This window comes from Crocodylus siamensis, chromosome 2 (genome assembly GCF_052110815.1).
Source record: "Crocodylus siamensis isolate JL-2025a chromosome 2, ASM5211081v1, whole genome shotgun sequence".
Classification (NCBI taxonomy): domain Eukaryota; kingdom Metazoa; phylum Chordata; order Crocodylia; family Crocodylidae; genus Crocodylus; species Crocodylus siamensis.
Window position 1 is genome coordinate 265484710 of NC_143396.1, and position 17713 is coordinate 265502422.

The 17713-nt window shown below is 42.6% G+C and overlaps 1 protein-coding gene across 2 annotated transcripts; it reads left to right on the plus strand.

The window, feature by feature from the left end:
- Positions 1-8693: 8693 nt before the first annotated feature.
- Positions 8694-16913, plus strand: CALM1 (calmodulin 1). 2 transcript variants are annotated; one of them, XM_090033897.1, is made up of 6 exons: positions 8694-8810; positions 10825-10855; positions 11487-11630; positions 13822-13928; positions 15600-15735; positions 16011-16913. In XM_090033897.1, the coding sequence occupies exons 1-6, from the start codon at positions 8808-8810 to the stop codon at positions 16037-16039; spliced, it is 450 nt and encodes a 149-aa protein (XP_089890023.1). In that variant the 5' UTR covers positions 8694-8807; the 3' UTR covers positions 16040-16913. The 2 variants fall into 2 exon arrangements, with proteins under 2 accessions (XP_089890023.1, XP_089890022.1); XM_090033896.1 differs by lacking the exon at positions 8694-8810 and having other exon boundaries at positions 10819-10855.
- Positions 16914-17713: the final 800 nt, after the last annotated feature.

Genomic DNA, 17713 nt, shown 5'->3' on the forward strand with positions numbered 1-17713 from the left:
TGTAAGCTGTAGACATGGTTGGCAGGTTCTGGGCAGGGTGGGCATGGAAGGGGGGAGAGAGAGTGTGACTGGGCAAACTCTCAGGCCCAGTCACAGTGCTGACCCACCCAGCTGTCTTTGGGCAAGCCACCCACTTTACTCGCCTGCCATGCCTTGTTAAATAATTAAGTGGGAGGCTGCTCTTTAAGTGCCCTGGTGTCAAAGAGTGGTTCTCACTGACTCCGGCCTACCCTTTATTGTGTCCCATGCCTCACAGATGTCATCTAGTTTGTTCAATAGCTTTGGCTTGCAGCTGGGTCAAACTCAGACCTTTATAAAGCCTCTCTCACTCCACCCTGTTCGGGCTTCACTCACTGTGGCCCACTCTCACTGAGCTGCCATCGCTCTGCCCAATCCTGGGCCATACACACACTTGAGTGGTTCCCATAGGACTTCACGCTTGTCCTCGCACTCCTTGAGTAGCCTGGGCTCAGCCTTTTGGGTTCCTTCCTTGGCCCTCATCTGAGCAGTGACCACTCAATTAGCCTTACTCTGGGCTGACTCTGACCCTAGCTTCTCACCGAGCAGCACATCATTTCTGCCCTCTCCTTGGGGTCAACACTCTGCCCCTTCTGCTGGGGCTAAGGGGTCTTCCACCCCTGTAACCTCAGGTGCCTCTACCCAGTGTGCCTGGCCCGCCACTCCAGGGTCCTACACCTGTGTAGGGCTCAGGTGCTTCTGTGTAAGTGTGCCTTCCCCCTCCCCCACTCACAATAACCCACTGGATGGTAGGCTGATGGGGGTGTTAAGGCACCCCTACCCACCTTTCACCGGGGAGGTAACTTGTCTGGCATTTCTTGAGGACTCCGTTACCACAAGGAGTCCCACTAGGCCACCCTTCCCCTGCAGGGTGCAATTGCAAGTTGTACCCAGGACCATGCAGGTCTACTGGCCCTGGTCTTATCCCTACTGGGGTCTGAGATGTTCCTGAGCTGTTCTATTTCAATTGAGCCCTCTACTGCAGCCAACTTCTGCTGGCTGCTGCCGTCATGGCAGCATGTATGCTGGCTAACCCCTACTTTTTTTTCAGCAGTGATGCCCTCCCCCTTGAGAGGATCTTTGGCCTATTTAAGGCCCTGGCCCTCCCTCCAGGCTAGCTGGAGTACTAGGTAGCTCCATCAAGCCCTGGCCTGCCCCTCATGGTGGGCTCAAGAGCCCTCCAGCCTTTCAGCCATGGCCCCCTTGCGTTGACCAGTCTAGGGCTCAGAAAGTTAGCCTAGCGGTTGCTGCCCTCCATGGACAACAGGGTCCTCTTCTGTGCCCCATTAGAGAGCCCCAGGCCTCACTTCTGCTAGATCTATTCAGGGGCTTGCCTAGCCCCTGGGTAGGCCTACAAACAATAAGCCCCATTCCAGGCTGGGTCTAGTTTCTTCTATGCCAGCTGCCTTTCCCTGGGACTTGAGGCACTACTGGGCCTCTAGGAACCTCTTACTATCCCCATAGTTCCTCCTTTACTACCAAGATGTTCCCTGAGCTGCAGCGCAGCCAGATGTTCTTGCTCTCTTGGCTGCTGGCAGCAAACTGCTGCCCCAGCCCTGAGAGCCAGGATCTTAAAACGGCTGCCTCATCAAGGCTGGCCTGCACCTGTCTGCTGCCTGCTCTCCTTCTTAAAGTGGTTCCTAGGGGAGGCTTCCCCTGCTGCTCACAAAGTAGGCTCCCTCCCAGCCTGCAACAGCCCTTAAGTGGCAAGCACCCTGTTGGTGCTCCACCACACAGAGAAATAGAGAGAGAAGAGTAGCCTTCAAGAGGACACCAACACTCATTAATGGGCCCTCCAGACAAAATAACCCTGGTCTAGACATTGGAATCAACACGTGCAGCTTCTCGATGTCAGGGGTGTTCAAGGTGTTCACCTCCATGTCAATAACCAGCATTTCCAACAATCACGTTATAAAAAGGCCTTTTCACTTACATTTGTACAATATTGGGTTGTGATTGTGCAACCATTTATTCAAGGGTCTATTCCTTACATGTGTAAATAATCCCACTGAAATAAGTGGAAGTTATAGCACCTCAGAGCTGTTCATTAAATTAAACTTAAATTTTCATTCCAAAACTAATGGCCAAGCTTGGATCATAGGAAGACTCAGATGAGAAAGGCTTCCTTATGAAAAAAGGGTTAAAATAATGCCTAAAAAATCCCTTTTAAAGATTTCTATTGTATAAAACATTTCAAGTACTTTACATTGTTATCTCATTTTAATATTAATGAATACAAATCAAAATAAAAAAGAAGTAACTTTAGAACAGAGCAAATTTCTCAGGCTCTGCAACTTTTCTTTAGAACCTTGAATTCTGAAATAGTTTGTCCTTTATTAAGTAATTTTAAATTGCTAACTGTTTCAAATTTTTTTGCTAACAGCTACAACTGTTCAACTTTTATCCATTTGTGAGAGCAGTGAAATTGGGAACTTTAAAGTAAACCAATATTCTGACTCATTGTATTTTTTAATGTGTTCTTTAGAGAGGCGATGACTCCTCAAAATCATTCCAAAGAGCTGAAGTTGATACAGCTTTTATTAGTTGTTTGTTATATTGAATATGAGGATTCCAGAGCTACTAAAGTAATAAACTAACATTTCCATTAGTTAGAGTAGCTGTTGCCATGTGCATCTTTTAAAGTGAAGTATTTAAAACAGTGTCCAGTAAAACATTTATTTTTCTTTGACAGGTTCATTACCTATAATGGCTTTCAGGGAGTCTAATTTGAGTGAATGTAAACTAATGGTGATGAAGCTGATATGAGAAATACCTAATGTGTTTTAACAATGTTACTTCTGTTCAATTTTAAACTATAATTTATTCTCTTCAGCTTCTGTTTTCACAAGAGAAAGAAAAATATAAGCAAGCATTGAAGAACAAGTGATGTAAGAAGAGGTGTGTTTGGACATGAATTAGCCCATTGTCTATTTTAACGTAATTTTTAATGGGCATGAAGGCTGAGAACTGAGTTATAAGCTGTTTTCACATACTCCCAAGTTTCTGAAAAAAAATTCAGGGGACCATAAAATAAGATTATTTTTAAAGTTAGCACAACACTTGTTTAAGCCATATTTAATGTAGAAAAAAAATACTTTTCTTTGGGTGTACAAAAACACCCAAATCCTGTAACTTTGAACCTGTAAAGGTGTATGAGTAGTCCCATATGCATAAGTATTTCTAGAACTGGGATTTATAAAATTTCTTGTGTACAAAATATAACAAAAATATCCCTAATCACTTTCAAAATAATTCGTCCCGAGTGAGGCCAATTTACATAGCAACATATATAAACATACCTTAATTAATTAAAAATGGTAAATAATACTGTGCTAAGTGGTTTAAAATCAGTTTTATACATCAGATTTAGTTATCTACAATGGAGTTGGTTAACATAAATGTGTAATAGGAATTTCAGTTAGTTGATAAGGTGGGGTTTTACAATAAGTGTAATGCTGTAATTTCCCTGTGGAGATCCAAAATTGCATGTTTTTGACTGTGCAGCAGTGTGGGGACATGAAATCGTCAAAATATGGGAAGATTATGGTTTTCTTTTCATTCAGAGAAACAATGATTTACATTATTTTGATATTACAGTTACAACTTTTTAAAAATCCCAGGTCAGAAAATGCAAAAATTAAAGTAATACTTTTGACTCTGTGTGTGTGTGTGTGTGTGTGTGTGTACGTACATACGTAGGCTTCAGAGTTTGAAAGCTGCCTATAGCATTTGGACATCCAGTTCCCATTAATTTTAATGGATACTGGTTATCCAGGTCCCTTAGACAGCTTTGAAACTCTGGAACTGTATGCGATAATTAATTTGTTGAAGAGCCTCAGATATGCCACACTATTCTAGTTTCCTAGAAGGGAACTGAATGGCTTCCTCTGGAACAAATGCAACACTAGTATGACATTGTATAGATACAACCTAACTGGCATTGGTGAATCTACAGCTATTGACAGCATGAATGTCCCTATTGTCCCTGTACTGCAAATACTTACGCAGATGTTTAATTTTTTAATTCAACAAGATTACTCACAGGTGTTAAGATCTACTCTAAGTGCACTTGTCACTATAATACCTGAGTGTCTTTCAATAGTATATTAAGCAACATGAGTAAGGCCCTACCAAATTCACATCAGAAGTGGGCTGTGCTGCGACTCCTTTAATTTTGCAGGCTCCCTTGTGCACTCCCACCCACTGACTGATGGAGGGGCCCCGCTTATGGCACACTTCTGATCAGCAGGGAAGTGAAAATCGCGGTTTTAAATTTGGCGCTGTTTTTGCCTCCTTACCAGTCAGCAGCAAGCAGTGGGGCCACCAGGGCCCCTTGGGTAATCAGCAGTGCAGAGGCAAAAATGGTGCTAAGTTTAAAACTGCGATTTTCACTTCCCTGCCGATCAGAAGCAAGCTGCAAGCAGGGCCCCTCCACCAACCAGTGGGGGCGAGGGTGGGGGAGTGCGCAGGGGAACCTGCAAGATTAAAGAAGCCACAGTACAGCCAACTTCTGTCATGAATTCAGTAGGGCTCTAAACATAAGTAACTTCTGCCATAGATTTGTTCCATCCTTTTCTCTCCTGGGAGAGGTTTCTGCAAAGCTGAGTGTTTTGTTTTGAAGTTTTTATATTATATATATTATCTATTAAGTTTTTATATTATATTTGAGGTAAGACTAAGGTGTATAGAAAACTTGCTGGGTCATTGGGCTCAAAGGGTGGTAAACATTGGTTCAATGTTTAGTTGGTATCAAGTCAGGTGCCCCAAGGTTTAGTCCTGGGGCCGTTTTTTTTCAATATCTTTTACCAGTGACCTGGAAGATGGGATGGAGTGCACCCTCAGCAAGCTTGCAGATGACACCAAGCTGGCAGGAGTAGTAGATACACTGGAAGGTAAAACTAGGAATCAGAGACCTTGACAAATTGGAGGATTGGACTAAAAGGAATCTTATGAGGTTCAATAAAGAGAAGTGCAAAATCCTGCACTTACGATGGAACAATCCCATGCACTGCTACAAGCTGGGGACTGACTGGCAGTTAGTTCTTCAGAAAAGGACCTGGGGTTACAGTGTACAACAAGCTGAATATGAGCCAACAGTGTGCCTTTGTTGCTAAGAAGGCTAACAGCATACTAGGTTGCATTAATAGGAGCATTGCCAGCAGATTCTGAGGTGATTTTTTCCCCTTCTCTGCACTGGTGCAGCCACATCTGGAGTACTGTGTCCAATTTCCCCCCACCCCAAAAAAACAAAACAAAACAAAACAACTCTGTAGGAGTGTAGGGGGTGAAAAGATGTAGACAAATTGGAAAAAGTCTAGTAGACTGTAACAAAAATGGTTAAAGGGCTGGGGCTCATGGCTAATGAAGAGATGGTGAGAGAACTAGGCTTATTTAGGGAAGAGAAGATAGGGAATTTAATAGCAGCCTTCAACTACCTGAAATATGGTTCCAAAGAGGATGGAGCTAGATGGTTCTCAGGGGTGGCGGATGACAGAACAAGGAGCAATGGTCTCACGTTGTAGCAATGGAAGTTTAGGTTAGGTATTTGGAAAAACTCTCACAAGGAGGGTAATAAAGCACTGGAACAGGTTACCCAGACAGGCTGTGGAATCTCCATCCTTGGAGATATTTAAGATCCAGCTAGACAAAGCCTTGGCTGGGAAGACATAGTTGGGGATGGCCCTGCCTTGAGCAGGGGGTGGGATTAGATGACCTCCTGAGGTCCCTTCCAACCCTAATTTTCTATAATTCTATGAGAAAACAACTTATAATATACACTCATGTTGCTTTATGTTCATGCTACATAAAAAACAAGGTCAAAGAAGTGGTAAAGATCCCAAAGTTTACAATAGTACTTAGTTTTGGTGGAAGTTCATATCACAGTATTAGACTGGCCTTTAAGAAATTAGGCAGGATAAGGGCCTAAAACTGTAGCCTTGTTATATTAAGGCAATTTTTTTTAAATGTAATAATATAGGAAATGGCATAGATACAAAACTCTGTTACAAAGACTAGTGTAGCTAAGAAATAATTTGCTAATATTAGAAGTTAAACTCTTTTAGTCAGCATGATTCATAGATGATTTATGGTATAAAGTAACAATTTAAACTGCAAACCTCACTTGTCAGAAAATAGTTTATTCCTCATATTTGTAGCACAGCTTCCTTTTCAGAGTAAAAACCTTAATAGCCACAGAGGCACTAAATTTTAGTTTTAGGTGAGAATACTAGCTGACTCTCAGACTGAATCCAGCTCTAACAGAGGTTAGTAGAAAGACTCCTTTTGACTTCATTGGGAGCTGGATAAGACTATATGAGATCTTGGGCAAGTCATCTGACTTCCTTGTACATTAGTCAGACTAAAAGACTAATCCTATATTCCTTGCATGCCCCAAAGTCTCAGTGTCAGTTTTGGATGTAGAAAGAATACAAGAGGGGTATCTAGTTGTATGGGTGATAGCAAATTTGCAAAGACTAGTCAGATGCTAATGGTTAGATACACATTCTACATTACTTTAAAAAAGAAAGCTTAATGAAAGAAAAAATGCCATACTGTGCCAGCTGACAGCATGGAAAATCCCAGTAATATTAAAGTAGTAAAATATTAATATTCTGCCCTTTTATATTAATCACTGCCATCAAATAATATCTCAAATGAGGAAAGATTCATTTACTGTTAGTCTGAACTTCATTCTGGGTCACTAGCTTTTGTAGATTTCAATCACTGAATATTGCAATTTAACAAAAATGATAACAGAACTAAGTATTTGTCATTATCCACAACTGAAGTTCTTCAATCCTTAAGTAAAATGAAATGTGTTAAAATTACATTAAAGTAACTTTATTTTAAACGTTATCAGCCTGTAGCATATATTGTATACTTATTCACTATAAACAGGCATGAAAAAGACAAAGATAAATAATGAGATTAAATATGCATACATTCAATCTACATGTTTAATCTTTGCAAACTGGGCGTTTCCATGAGTTGCTCTTCTTTCAAATTTCTCCACAACTGTCCAGAACATTGCAGTGCTACATATTCTTTCCTCAGTACTTTAATTTAGCACCCATCACTTTAAACATGGGCAATATTTTTGCATCAGTGGAAGAATGCAAGTTTACATCAAGATAAGTGTTTAAACATGGGAATAAAGTAAAGTACCTACATTCATGCTGAGACACTAAATAAGTCGTTTGACTTTCAGAGGTGCTTAGCATGACCTGGTACCATATCTTAGATCTCCCACATTTTGAAATTTTGGCCAAAGACCATAGGACTAGGTTAAATGCCTGTTTTTGTAGGATAATCATACATAGTCCTTAGTCCAATACTTGAGTATGATTCTTGTTTCACTAATAAGAGCTTTACCCGAGTCAGGATCAGGTACAGTATTTGTACATTGAATATCTGAGTCTTGAAAGAAGCATGTTACTATTAACTTCTCCAAACAAAATATTTCCTGTGGTTTCTGTCAAACATCCCACTATGTTTTCTAGAAAACACAAGAAAAAGTAGTCTAAAATGTTGTGCTAACTTTGTAAACAAGGATCAATTGACATGTTTTTTCTCTGCAAGTAATCTAACTTAGGTGCTTAGTTGTAAAAATGTGCTCTGTGTCTAAAACGAATGCCACAAAACCACCCACCTTTGTGAAATCTTTAGCTGTGAGTATGGCTTTTTACGCTCTTTGTTATGGAAGGAAAGTTACCAAGATTTTGGGACCAAAATGTGACACATTAAATATGAGGCCATTTTATCTGTTGGGGAAAGTCTCCCAGACTGCAGATAACTAGAAGGTGTTGTGTCAAACCTACCCCTCCAGTTTCCAGAGAAGCTAATAAATAGTAATTCCAGTTGTAGGCCTGGTGCAGTGTAGCATTCAGCAATTAACAGCCTCACTGGATTTGCCTTTATTTAAAAAGCTTGAGCTAAGCCTTTCCAAAAAACCTGAGAAAAATCTATGAGGACAAATTGTGTTTTGGGCCCAAAGCCAAACCTAAGCTAGAAACATCCTGAAGGACAAGGGGGAGCTCTGCTCCACAGGGCACCTCTATAGCCATACCATCAGGGCCAGATGTTAGCTCCGCTTTTGCCGTGACCGTGGGCCGGGCTGTGCACAAGGCAAGCTGCGAAGCGGTGTCCGGCGCGTTAGGGACAGGATGGACCCTATCTGGGAACCACACGAGACCCGAGGCCGGGCTGAGCTGAGGGATGCTGATGAGGCGCTGCGCGGCCTGGTGATGAGAGCAGGACCGCCGAGTGCCGCCTCCCACCCCTCGCAGCTTGCGGAGAAGCGGCCAGCAGCCTGGGCGGGGGGTTTCCTGTGCAGCCGGAGGCTTAGAGAAAGCTTCTAATTTATTGTTTGTGAAAAAGAGGAAGCGGTGGACCTGTGTCATCCCGGCCTCCCCCGTCGAGCCCCCCAGTCCCTCCATCCCGGGGCCGGGGCTGCTTCGCCGGGACGGTCTCGAGGGTTTGCCCCAAGTGGGTCCACGCTGCGGCGATGCCGCCGGCTGCTCCACACCACCAGGCCCGCATGTCCCGGCTGAGACGCAGCCCGCGCCAGGACCGGCAGGCGACGGCCCCAACCCCAAGCGCGGGCCGGGCAGGGCCAGGCGGGCGGTGGGGCGGGGCTGGCAGGCGCCGCAGTCCCGCGCGGGGCGGGGCGGGGCGGGGCGGGCGCGGCGGAGGGATACACGCTCTATATATAGCGGCGGCGGCACGCCCGCTGCCCTAGTACTGACTTGTGAGGAAGCCGCTCGCGACAAGCCGCCGCCGCCACCAGCGCCATGGTAGGTAGCCGGCTCGCCCGCCCGGGAGCAGCCGCGGCGCGGTGCACTGCTGCCCCCGGGGTCCCTCCCTGCCCCCCCTCCCGCGGGGACTGCGCAGTGGGCCCTTCCGCCGCTCCCCCGCTGGGGCGCTGCGGACGTGCCCTGCGCTGCGCGGCGAGGGGCGCGGGCCCGTCCCCGACATCGTGTCTTCGCCAGGCTGGGCGCCTGTTGCGCGGAGGAGCCGTGCCTCGCTTTTGCGTTTCCCCCGCTGCAGCTTGCGGCGCCAGCCCCAGGGTGGGGCGGGGAGGGCCGTGCTCTGCCCCGTGGTCACCCCCCCCCCCCGCGTGTGGGCGCCGCCGCCGGCGTCCCCCCCCGTTTCCCCTTCCTGCCGGGCGGGCTGACATCAGCGCGACTGCCAATCCCTGCCCGCCCCCGCGGCCCGGCCGGCTTGGGGAGGGCCTGGGTGCTGCGGGGTCGTCCTAATGCGTGTCCACGTGAATTGTGGCCGGGGTCCTGCCCCGCCCCCCGGGGCGGCCGAGGCTCCGACCTGGTGCTTGTGGCTTTGAGGTTTCTCTTGGCTGAGGCGTGGCCCTGCTTCCTGTTCTGCAGGGCATCCTGTGTTATGTAAATCGCTTGGTTGGGCTCGCTTCTGAGAGACAGCTCATCTCTTGGGATCTTAGGAAGGAGGGTGAGGAAAGCCTCGGCCCACACTGTTTCCTAGAATAAAATTCTAGTTGAAACTTCTTCACCCTCGGAAGTGGGGGGAAAAAAATTATTATTTCTAGTAAAAAGTGTAGCCATAGATAATCTTTTGGCTGTAGGTATCAGTGTTTTGAAAATGCGCAACAGCCTTTCATCCCACCTCGAGAACGAGATGAAGTAAGAAAGGATGAATAGGATGTCAGTGCTCGGTAACATTGGTTTCAGTATAACTGAAGTTGAATAGTGACAAACAAAACCAAAAGAGCAAGTGTGTAGCCACCTATGCGGAGGGGGAGGAAGGGCAAGCTTTCTGTTGTTACCTGCACTAACCCATCAGTTAAGCCTGGTTAAAAACAGCTGCACAAGGTGGAGTGGATAGCACTTGGCTCACTGTGTTCTTCAGTACTGGTGAAACTAAATATGACTGACCTAATACCATGCTGTGTTCTTAAATGCATTCACCTCATTGGTATCAGTATCTGCTTTAAATGAAGATAATGGAGGAAAAACTGTTCAGACCTCAGAATAGAAGACATCCCAAACTGCTCTCTAACAACCTGAAGGGCAAAAGAAGTAATTTTTTTTAAAAACGGCTTCCAAGGAAATATGTTTGATCTAGGAAAAATCATGGTGACACTCTAAGCATCCTACGTAGCAAGGTTGTTCTTTTTTTTTTTAAGCAGTGCAATGCTGCTGTAGTTTTAATGGAAGACATTTCATTGCATAAGTTTCTACCTCCATTGACACCTTGTAATCTGGCTAAATGTTATTACAAGGGGGAGGGCAACATTGGCAGGGAAGAACAAAATCTACTGTAAGCCCAGTGGGAAAGGGCTACACAAATCTGTTATGTGATTTTATCACAGGTTAAATAAAGGGGTTGTACTAGGGCAGCTCTGTAGTGAGATCGGGGACTTGCCATCATACTTGGTGGCAGACTTATGGAACCAATACCTGTGCATAGTTGAAGAGGCAATATTGGAGATAATAATTATGGATGCAAGATCTTGCTAGTAAAGACTTGTCACAAAGGTTTATATTTGCCTTTCCTTAAAGAGCACAAGAGATGTCCCTATCTTTTTGACCAACTTGAGCTGAAATTTGAATGCTGCATCCAACTTGTTATGAAGTATGTAGGATTCTTTTCGGTATGAACTTGCATGTCTCTGCCTCACCAATAGGTGGAGATGTTTTTGGAGTGGGAAATACTCTCATGTATCTAGAATTGAAAGGTGCTCTGTGAACGTAGGAGTGCACTAAATTTCTCGGTCTCCTGGCTCAACATAGCTACAAGTAAACAATGTTCTAAAATAACTTTCTGTTCTTCATGTAGGCTGATCAGCTGACTGAAGAACAGATTGCTGGTAAGTATCCTAATAAATCTAGTTTCTGTTGGCTCACCAGCCTCTTAACTATAAAGCTTATCTCCTAAAAAACAGAATATCAGAAACGCAAACAATCTGGATTAAATCTCTTTAGTGCTCTGATAGAGGCAAGAATGAATTCATTTCATTTGAACAATTTCTGCCCTGGATGCTAACTTAAGGGCCACCAATAACTAGGGATCAAACCTAGGTCTTTTGGACACAGAGCAGAGCTGAAGGAGCATGCAAACATGATGATTCTAATTCTTGGGCCTGAAAGCAAAATTGATCTAGATTCTGCTCACTTGGTTTGGGAAAGGCATTGTCTAAACTTACAGATCAATTATTCATTTGTGGTGGATGTCAGGTTGTTGTTATTAACTAAATGGTAATGCTGATAAATAACAGAGGTCATGTTCCTGCATGAATAGCTGGAGTAGGGTATGTTCATGTAAAGCTTGGTCCCACAAATACACAAACTAGTATACATGGCATGAAGGCAACCTGAGAAGACTATTAACATTTAATTTTTATTCTGGCATAGCCTTTAGGATCAGTCTTTGTTGCTAGAAATGTCTTTGCCACTTATAGTGGCCATAATGTTAACTGATGGGGCTATTTTTGTCTTCAGAGTTCAAGGAAGCCTTCTCTTTATTTGACAAAGATGGTGATGGTACCATCACAACGAAAGAACTTGGTACTGTCATGCGGTCATTGGGCCAAAATCCAACAGAAGCTGAATTACAGGACATGATCAACGAGGTAGATGCTGATGGTAAGTGCTGGGAATATGTAATCTGCAGCGTCCCTTGCTGAGTGTGTACATCCTACTAACTTAGGTCTGAGCTAGTTTAATAAAAATCTCCTTAATTCTTTTTTGTCTAATCCGACTATTTGAAATAATAAAATATGGTCCAAAATGGTGTCTTCTGTTTGTGGTGGCTTTTCTTTTTCCACCTTTTAAGCATCTGACTTAAGGTTCTGGTACAACTATAGTTTCTGGCATTGTTAATGGCAGTCATTAGCTAGGTATAGGATAGTCAAAGCAAAGATTAAGACAATGCCAAAAGTGCTACTGCATCTCTTGGTGGGGGGTTTTTTGGTTTTAGCATCTGAATCACTTGGCCTGATTACCTCCTGACTTGCTGTGACCTGGAGTTCACATGGAGTCTCGAGCAGACTTCCATAACTGTCTGCTTGTTTATCTTCTATTAATGAAGCTAATGAGACCATATGTTCATAAGTACAACTGCATAGGTCTCAAAATAACAATTGTTTTCTTAAGCTCAGTTAAGAGTTAAGAATGAAATCTGGGGAGATGCTATGTTTTAAGAGTTGTTTTTTTTTTGGGGGGGGGGGGGGTTTGAGTCTGTTAGTTTGCAGAAGTTGGAAGATCTCTGGTACAGGGATTGCATGTCAGACTTGTTTCGGGCTCACTAGTATGGAAAGAACCCAACTAGATGGGAAAGCTTGTTTATGTCAGGAAAGTTGTGACCTCAGTGTTACCAATTGCAACAGCAAGTTCTCCAGTATCACTTCTCAGAAGCATTAATGTAAAGTGTTTGAAAGGAAGAGGGATTGTTTCCTCTCTGTATGGAGATTTGAGGTAGTTGAAATGAATTAACGTTAAATAGCAGATTGGGATGTAGCTGTCCAGGAAATACTGCTCACTTCTCTGTTTTGAGGTGTTACACTAATACTGTGCAATTACTAGTAGCTTATCTAACTTTTCCAGTAGGGTATTATGAAATCTTGACTGAAAATAGAAAGAGTCTGAAGCTCTTGGCTCGACATGTGCCCTATCTTTTATTAAATTTGGCTTGCAGCACTTTTGCTGGAAGACTGCTTAACTCTGCATATGTACTAGAACTTTTAAAAGTAGACTCAAATGTCTTCACTTTTCGAGTTGGGGAGATGACATGAGGATTAGCCTAGTATGTCATTTAAGATGCACACTTCAGTAGTGGGGTGGGGGGGAAGGGTTTAGGGGAGGGGAGAAAAAGTAACTTCTAATTGTGCCTTAAAAAAACTTCAAAATCAGTATTGGTGTTCTAAAATACTGATGGTCAACTGGAGCAACAGTAACAGCTGCCAGCTAGCTTTTGTTGACCTTGTGCTTTTTCTCTTAAGACCAAGAGCAAATCTTGAACCAGTTGCCATATTTCTGACACGTAAGTGGTTAAGAGTAAATGAACAATATCAGGGCATAGTCCTGTAAACCAAAGTACAGTTTTTCTTTTTTGCATACTATTCATCTGTTAGTTGAATTGAGGACTGTGTATTTCAGAGACCCGGCATGTGCAGATTGGTAGCTTTTTGGCATAACTTAGCGAAAAGAGGCTGCAATTCTGTAGTGGCAAAGGACTACTACTTGAGCTACCTGGAACTGGACTTCTTGGCATTGCTGAATCAACTTGCAGCTTCTTTTCACTACAGCTGAAGTTGTAGATGCCTGCCTCCAAAATATATTTTAACTTCCTACCCTCAGCACATGAATTGTTAACTGGCTTCTAAACTGATTAACCTTATGTAATAAATCTTTGCTAAAGATTAAAAACCCTGACCTGAGTGATTTCAGCTCAGCCTTTGAAGATGGGAGGGCCTTTCTAAGTGAGTGTGAAATGTTCATACTGATTTGGGCTCGGCTTCAGGTAGCCATGTTGGATGAAGCTCTGGAGAAGCAGACTTTTAATGGCCTGCAGTAGTGGTCTGGAGGGAAAGCAACAGTCTGTGCATTGGCCTTGCTACTGCAGTGTTTTCAGTAATTACTCCAGCTTGGTTGGATCTAAAATGTTAATAATGATATTTCCCTAAATTGCCATGGGGAGCCTTCAGGGATCAAGTATAAAACCAGAAGACGGCCATCTAGAGCTCTGAATCATGATTTGACTTGTTTCAGTTTTTTTAAAGCCCGTTCTGATATCAAGAGACTAAGATTCTAAAGGAAAGTGCCTCTTTTATTTAAGGCAACGGAACTATCGACTTTCCTGAATTTTTGACCATGATGGCCAGAAAAATGAAGGACACAGACAGCGAGGAAGAAATTCGTGAAGCATTCAGAGTCTTTGATAAGGTACTTCTAGAACCCAAAGCTGTGGACAGATTTCTGTCCGGTTTATTGCTGTGTATTATTTTTATTTATTTTTTCCTTGGAGTATTGCCTTTGCTTGCCCAGTACAATTCCTTTTACTGGAAGAATGAAGAAAATCTATTTTGAGTTTTATAGAACAGGTGGAACCTGTATGCACATAATAATTGGGAGGAATTCCTGCTTGGCCTTCTCTTTTAAATGTCTGTCAGTATTGGAGGTGCTTCCATTTTGTTCCCCTTTGGTCATGGGATCATTTTGAATGTAGGTGTAGTGGTTTTTGCACATCCGTATGAAGACTATGAAGTTGAGATCCTCTGCTCAATTTCTAATAGGCTTAAGGAGTGGCAATATAATTACCTCTGTCCAGGGGAGGTTTGGATTGACTGCTTGGAAGAAGCTTTCTTCACAAAGGTTCTGCCTTTCCTCAGAGGACAGGGGGCATCTGTCCCACCTCCCTCCTCCTCTTATAGCACAGTAAGATAGCTGCCTGGACAGCTTGTGCATCTTCATATTCCTGCACTGAAGAGAACCATCATAAATGATTAGTTACTAAAATAGGTACTTAGCCATATCTAGAAAAGATAACTATTGACAATTTTCTGCCAGGACAAGTAAACTTACACTGGAGAATGCCAACTTAAACTTGTTCTGTACCATTCTAAAGTCTTATGTGCTGCTTAGTAGGTAAAGTTGGGATTCTGCCTATATGCTTGACTGACTCTGGAGTATTAATTTAGATGGACATGTAGGTAAATGATGGGCAGGTATGGAAGCGGTGCCCTCTAAATAAAAAAGGAAGCGTGTTTCCCAGGGGAGCATCTACACATGCACATCTACTGTGCAGTATGGACACGCATCTACACATGCATGCCTGTACTGTGCAGTAAATATAGCGACCTGTGCTGACTTGAGCATAAACTTGATACCTGCATCATGCAGGTATCAAGTTTTGCATCCAGTTAGTTACTGTGCATTAATACACATGTAGATGCCTTGCTGTGCAATAACATTGCACATGGACTGTCTTGGGACTAACTTTAGTCCCAAGTTGGTCCACACAGTGTTAATGTGCTTTAATGCTGGCACATGGAGATGCTGGCATATCCCTATTTACAGTGCAGTAACTTCAAGCTGGGATACGTGTACATGTAGACATGGCCACTATCTCCCCTTGTGCCAGCAGGGAGAATTGAAATTTATTGTACCCTGAGCTGGCATAGAAATAGTTCTTAAATTTCTTCTCTAGGGTATTGGGCAAATGCTTCACAGCCCTTCTTAAAGAACTGTTTAATTGGAGATTTAGTAGTTTGCACACATAAGAGATGTCTTCCCATCAAGGTAGAAGAATCCAGGCACTCATTAAAGTCCATGACAACTTAATTGAGTAAGACCTACTTAATTTGTACAGACATGTCTTCTATTCTGATGCATGTCCTGTTAGTGTAATGTCCTAATCGGCATTTTCAGACCAGATATGACTGTAGCTGAATAAAGGAGACACTGCAGCAGATCTCCAGGTTGGGTTCTTGATGATCTGTCCTCCCAGGTAGCTTTGATCTCTTACCTCGGGACAATTACTGCATTCTCTTGATTTGGTATGCAATGTTCAGCCTCAGATTTTCACTTTGTTTTGTGCACCTTTCTACCTCACAGGATGGCAATGGTTATATCAGTGCAGCAGAGCTACGTCACGTTATGACAAACTTAGGAGAAAAGCTAACAGATGAAGAAGTAGATGAAATGATCAGAGAAGCAGATATTGATGGAGATGGACAAGTCAACTATGAAGGTAAAAGGCATTCTGTTAAACTTAAGGCCCCAAACTTTGGACCCAACTTAAATTGCATAGTTAAGGGTTTGCATTTAAAACAAATCATTGAACTCTCCTCCCCAGTGGTGAAAGAGGGGTGGTGGTGGTTGTTATTGTTATGGCTTTATTTTTGCTATGGCTTGGTGGGGGGGGTTTTTTATTATTCTTGATGCGGTGAATTTTTTGACAAGTAGTTAGACTTGAAGGTAAAATGAATTTGAAGCTAACAAATATGGCACTCATTTTCTTTTCAGAATTCGTACAGATGATGACTGCAAAATGAAGAGACTTCCTTTACACCTTTTTTCCTCTAGAAGAATCGAATTGAATCTTTTACTTACCTCTTGCAAAAAATGTTCATTTATTCATTCTGTTTCTGTATAGCAAAACTGAATGTCAAAATACCTTCTGTCCACAAACTGCATGTAATGGTTGGTGGTCCTGTCCCCAAAAGATAAAGTTAAACATCAGTTTTACAGTATAAATAATGTACTACCTTTTTAAATAAGGAAGCATTAAGTGAACTACTCAAAAGTTCCATTTGCTAATAACTATTACACTGTTTGGGCTGGCCAGTTTTTCATGCATGCAGCTTGACAATTGAGCACAGTCAGACATTTGTATTAAAAAAACAAAAAACCTTAAAATCCACTTTTTTCTTTTTTTGTTTGTTTTAACAGTGGATTCTAGTTCAATTTGTAGTATAAATTGTCATAGCTGGTTTACTCTAAAATTGGTTATACCTCAGGATGGTATGCAGCAACAGTTGAAGGGTTGAAGGGTGCAAAATTTAGAGAAAATACCCTAAAGTTTGAATGGTTCTCCTGTTTGTAGCAGTGTGCTCCAAAAATGATCTTAACTATGGATGGCATGTCTGTATTTATAATATTGGTTTAAACATTGTCTGCATTGCACTATAGTGAAACGGGTGTCAGGCTGTTACCGTTCACAAAATTTTTAAAAGAAACCTTCACCAAGGGAGCATCTTTGGACTCTCTCATATTTTTAAAATCTTCTGTACCATGACTTGGAGCTGGCGGAGTAGCCTGTGGACTTCAGCACAACTATCAACGTGGCTGTTCAAGATATTACAGTTTATGTCCATTCCAAGTTGTAAATGCTAGTCTTTTTTTCCAATAAAAGACCATTAACTTAAAGGTGGTGTTAAATGCTTTGTAAAGCTGAAATATATAACTTGCGATACGAAACCAAAAAAGCAGTAGGAGGGAAATGATTCTATGAATGACTTGCTGCTAAATTATAATGCACATGTATGCAATAACTTATCCCATATCTCTTCAAGATGGCAAGAAACTGACCTCTTGTAACCCAAGACCTATGCTATAAATAAATGAACTTGTGCTTGCCTTTCATATTATGACAATATTAATTTAGTTTGGTCTCAAAGTGGTGTAATGCTGATTTGTCAGCTACTAGTGGAGTGAGGTTCTGCATCTGCACTAAAATGGCATGCTCCTGGCAATGCTAATAATGGGAACCATGTACAGGTGTTCTAAGACCTACTGAAAGTCTGAGAATTAAACGGCTAAGACCAAGGTGCTGTATGGTATTCGAGGTAATACTAAAAACACATTCCTTTCTGTCCACTTGCAGACAAAAGATGGCAAAGGAACACTTGTTTTCTAGCAAGCAAAGTCAGATCTCTAATGAGGTGTTTTTGGTTCTTTTGTCACTGGGATTTCTGTGTTCTAAGATTGGCATGAGCAATAGAAGTTGTCAAACTTGATGTTACCCCTGCTGTGCATATAGCTATTACAGTCTCCCAAAGTAGCAACATTGTGTGTTCTGTTAGCCTGCTTTGTAGCTTGTCTATGTACCTAGTGTTTGGTGTGTGTATACTGGGTTTATTTTTTCTTCCTTCTGAACAGAAAGAAATGGTATTAAAAGCATTTTATCTGGATGGCTTCTGTGTTCAGAGGAAAGGCAAGGAAGATGA

What these genes read in the sequence shown, in the direction of transcription:
- CALM1 (XM_090033897.1), top strand. An exon ending in GACTGAAGAACAGATTGCTG is followed by an intron (nt 10,856 to 11,486) that starts GTAAGTATCCTA and finishes TTTTGTCTTCAG; the next exon opens with AGTTCAAGGAAGCCTTCTCT. An exon ending in CAACGAGGTAGATGCTGATG is followed by an intron (nt 11,631 to 13,821) that starts GTAAGTGCTGGG and finishes CTTTTATTTAAG; the next exon opens with GCAACGGAACTATCGACTTT.